At 64.3% G+C, this 4524-nt stretch overlaps 1 protein-coding gene across 1 annotated transcript in view; it reads right to left on the bottom strand.

Moving 5' to 3' along the window:
- KMT2D (lysine methyltransferase 2D) overlaps positions 1-4524 on the bottom strand; it is a 29916-nt gene that overhangs the window by 21377 nt on the left and 4015 nt on the right. The window contains exons 11-20 of the mRNA XM_019555180.1: positions 3668-4507; positions 3230-3343; positions 2770-2880; positions 2581-2685; positions 2196-2377; positions 1757-1921; positions 1077-1186; positions 934-981; positions 551-766; positions 85-228 (exon numbers count right to left, since the gene is read on the bottom strand). Coding sequence (XP_019410725.1) covers positions 85-228; positions 551-766; positions 934-981; positions 1077-1186; positions 1757-1921; positions 2196-2377; positions 2581-2685; positions 2770-2880; positions 3230-3343; positions 3668-4507 — 2035 coding nt within the window. The remainder of the gene's footprint in view (positions 1-84; positions 229-550; positions 767-933; positions 982-1076; positions 1187-1756; positions 1922-2195; positions 2378-2580; positions 2686-2769; positions 2881-3229; positions 3344-3667; positions 4508-4524) is intronic.

A 4524-nucleotide genomic window follows, 5' to 3' on the forward strand; every position in this document is an offset into this window, starting at 1 on the left:
GGGGGGTCTCCTCCATAGAGCCCAGTGCCAGGAGGGCACCGCAACAAGGAGCCTGGTCTGCCACGCCCCCAGGCCCACACTCACCAGGGCGGTATGGCTTCCGCTTCCTCTTCTTGCACTCCTCAAGGTCCTCCAGCCCCTTCCCCGAGTCCAGGTCAGCCCCACCATCCCGGTCAGGGCTGGCAGAGGCTTCCAGCTTGATCTCGCACTCCATGTGCTCCACGCCCACTATACAGCAAAGGGCAAGATGGAGGGCTGTGGGCCATTCCTGCCTCTGGCTGGGGGACGGTGTTCAGGGTCCCTGTGCCAACCCCCACCTTCCCAGGACCTCAGCCACGTGCCAACACTGCACCAGGCTCATCTGGACAAGCCCATGCCTGTGCAGAGCTTCCCCAGAGACACTGTTGAGCTCCCAGCCACATCCCTGGATCCTCCTCCTCCCTGGACTGACCCCTGCCAGCTGCAGACTCTTGTGCCCAGCCCCTGGTGCTCCATGGGGTCAACCTGGACTGAAGCCCCAGGCAGCAGGGGCCCACACAAAGCCTCGCACCTTCAGCCTTCAGCAGCTCATCCCCTTCCAGGTCCCCCTCCTTCTTCTCATCAGGGCCCAGGGGGTCGCTGCCCTCCAAGCTGCCCTCCCCGTTGAGGGCCCCTGGCCTGGTTTTGCGCTGCCTCCGCTTGTGCAGTGGGGACATGGTCAAGTTACGGAGCACGGCCATGCCAGTCTCGGTCAGCCAGACACCCTCGAAGCGGAAGTACTGGGGCTCTGCAGAAGGGGCAAGGGCACGGGCTGCAGCTCCGGACGCCTGGGTTCTTGGGCCAGCTTTGCCACTCCTCCAACCAAGCCTGCTCCTGTCTGCGTCCCAGCTGCGCCCTTGCCAGTGCTGGGGCCATTTCTAGCTTCCACTGGGAGCCGACAGCTCGGACACTTACCTGGCTCCTTCATCTTCACCGGGGTGATCTCTGTGGGGGCCACAGGCACTGGGGAGGTAATGCACACACCAGTGAGTCCCCACAGCTTCCCTGCGTACCCTCCTCCTCCACAAGCCTCATCCCCACTATGGGCAGGGACCCACCGATGGGCTTAATGACGTAGGGCTGGCAGGCACTGCAGTCGAAGCCCTCATCTGCTGCCTGCTCCACCTCCTCCTCCGTGAAGAGGTTGTCACACGAGGCGTGGAGCCACCTGCAGAGACAGCATCAGGGGAGAGTCTGCCATGAGATGCGCATCCTGTCTCCACTCCCACAGCCAGCCCTCAGGCTAAGCCAGGCCCAGCCCCAGCCAGGGACATGTCTTTGGTCCCAGGGCACCCTCAGACCAAGGAGGCAGCAGACTTACTGCTGCAAGCGACTGCCTAAGGCAAGGCAAGTCAAGCCCCAAAGGCTGCATCCACAGGGGCTTTGTAAGAGCTACTCTGCCCCCCACTTGCTGTCCTCAGAGCCCAAAATCAGGCTCTAGAGTCAATAGCTGTAGGTACAGGGCCACCAACTCAAAGTCAGTGAGAACCTAGGACCTTACCACAGGCTACTGACTCTGAAGCTACTGACAGCACCAGGGCCAGGCTGGGGGAAGCACGAGCTTGAAGGCAATGCCCGCAGCATCAGCTGGGCTGTGCCAGAATCTGCATTTCCCTGGAAGTTCCCATGTCCCCCAGGAAACACCGCTAGATCCACAGAACCAGCAGCAAAACCAGGGCCTGGCAGCACAGAGCGCCTGTCCATGGCTACCCCCAGGGGAGAGGGACCCATGCCTCACCGATCACAGTGGCGGCACTGGATGAGCAGGTCGTCTTCCACGTATTTCTCCCGGCAGACAGGGCAGGTGACTAGGCTAGCACAGGGGCCGCAGTGTGTGTAGTTGTTCTGCCATTCGCAGTGGAAGCCAGGCGAGGCCGCCCCACACTGCACGCAGCACACGCACCTGCCAGGGACAGGACGGGATGGGGTCAGCGCCGATTTCTCACCGCAGCCCCTCTCGGTCCACCATGCCCTACACCCCACCCCTGCAAGCTGGCAGCCACGTCTTGGCCCTCAGCCTGCAGGCAGCTCCCACAGCCCCACGTGCCAGAGACCCAGCTCCCCTGGCCTCACCACTGCCCTCTCAGCAAGTCTGCAGGTACCCAAGGTGGGGGGGGACCAGGGTAGCAGTGCTGCTAGGGCCCAGCCCAGCCCCACAGGGTGGGGCAGTGGCTCACCACTTGCACTTCCAGCCACCCTTAGGCACGGTCTGCAGCGGCGGGTCCAGGCAGTAAGTGTGGTAGCTGACGTCACAGTCGTCGCACAGCAGCAGGCGTGAAGGGTCTGAGGCCTTGCCACAGACCTCACACACAATACACTCGACGCAACGCCAACCCTTCAGCAGCATCACTTTGGTGATCTGGGGGCAGGGCAGGGCAATGCTCGTGAGATGGCCCCGGCAGGGTGGGAGGCCCAGGCTGCTGCCTGCTCTGCAGGCCTGGGCTCCGGAGAGGCCCACTGGGGGCAGGAAGGGAGTGGTGGTGCAATCCTCTCCCCCTGACACCAAGAAGCAGGGCACCTGACCTAGGGTCCAGCTGCCCACAACCTCCGGGGCCACCTTACCTTGCTGTTGACACAGTAGGGATGGTAACACTGGGAGCACTGAGAACAGGCCAGCAGGTGCCCCTCAGCCCCACGCCCAAAGCTGCCGCACACCACGCACATGTCCTGCGGGAGGAGGGAGTTGTCAGGGAGGTGGGGCAGAGCTGTAGCAACCCCCCAAGACAGCACCTGGCCCAGCCCTACCCTCACCTGCATGAGAACGAACTTGTCCGTGTTGGAGAAGAGCACAACGGTGTTCTGCATGGTGTCCTCGTCCTCCTCATCGTCCTCCTTGCTGGGGGAGCTGTCCACATCTGCCAGCTGGACACAAGGGACAGGGGCAGCATAAGCAAGACAAGGCCAAGGCACCCTACCCACCATAACCAGGAGAGCCAGGTGCCCTCAGCTCCGACACCCGGGCACAAGCTGGACGAGCACCTGGGCTCCTCTCCCCCAAGTCAGGCAGACACTAGGACAGAGGGAGCACCTCGGCCTGACACACAGGCAAGAGATCCCCTGATACCTGAAGAGACAGGCCTGGCTTCCCACAAAGCACTGCACTGGGGGCACATCCCACCCGCCCCCAGGCTCTGGCTGGAGGTATCGGGGTGGAGGCAGGATCTCAGCCGACTAGCAACACCCTAGCCCAGGACAAGGCGCCCAGGCTTACCGCAAGGGTCTCGATGGACGAAGTGGTCGACTTCAACCGGGCACGACCACGACCGCGGCCCCCATGGGACCCACCGCGGGGGCGCCTCCTCCCGGGGAAACTGCTGCTGCGACCCTAGGGCCCAGGGGAGGATGGGGGTGCAGTTACACAGGGTCAACTCCCAGCCAGGTCCCAGTGCCATGAGATGCAGCTCCTCGGGCGCCCGGAGCAAAGGGGGCCCCAAACCTGCATCCTGGCCCATGTCAGGAAACAGACAGGGTACTTGGCTCTGGGGGTGCAGGGAGCCCAGCCTCCCCCGGATGATGCCCCAGCTGGCAGTGTCAGCACAATAGGGCAGAAAGAGTCTGATCTGGACTGGGACCCAGCAGGCCAGCATGTGGACACCAACCAGGCTGGAGGTGGAGGTATGAGCCCCCAGATGTCCCCTTCCCCACTCACCTGCTTGATTCTGGACCTCCCAGGCGAGCTGCGCCGCCGGCCCTTCTCGCCTTCACCCTTGGCCCCAGAAGTCGGCTCAAAAAGCAGTGAGTCGTCTGTCTCAGGCAGTGAGTCGGTGCCAAGGGGTAGCAGAGCAGCATCGTCCTTCTGCAGGCTGATATCGGTGGACGTCATGCCCAGCTCCATGGAGAGTGAACCCCCGCCCTCAGGGTCAGGTGAGCCCAGCAGGGGCTCTGACCCGGGGAAGCTGCTGCTGGTGTCACCCTGGCTCAGGTTGGAAATCTCATTGACAATGTCCGACTTGATGAGGGCCGGCCGGGGCTGCAGGGCCGGAGGCTCGGGGCCACCCTCCTCACCGCGGCCCAGCAGCTTCGTGCCTGCTCCGCACACCTCCATGGGGGTGGTTGGACCCAGCTCCTCAGGCTCCAGCAGCAGGGGTGAGCCCTTGGGCTCACTGGCAAAGCTGACAGGGGTCTGGCTGGACTCGGGGTCCCCCACGCCCCGCAGCTCCTCCAGCCCATCCTCCTCGCTCAGCTGGGGTGAGCAGCGCCCGCTGGCCCCTTCCCGCTCCAGCCTTGGCGCCTCCCCTTCCTCATCCTCCTCTTCCTCTGCCAGGCCTGGGAAGGGCCCCAGCACCGGGGCTGGGCTAGGCTGAGCTCCGTCCCCCGAGGGGCTGGCCAGCGCCCTGGCCTCCGGGGTCGTCTCCATCTCCTCCTCCTCACTGCCCTGCTGGGCTCCCTCATGGGCCAGTTGGGGGGCAGGGGAGCCCAGCAGGGGCGCCACGGAGGGTGGCTCAGCAGTAGGTGGTGAGGGCGGTGGGGCAGGGGAGGCGGCAGGAGGCTCCACGTCCATAGAGA

This window comes from Crocodylus porosus, unplaced genomic scaffold, assembly GCF_001723895.1.
Source record: "Crocodylus porosus isolate Cpor-Errol unplaced genomic scaffold, CroPor_comp1, whole genome shotgun sequence".
NCBI classification, from domain to species: Eukaryota; Metazoa; Chordata; order Crocodylia; family Crocodylidae; genus Crocodylus; species Crocodylus porosus.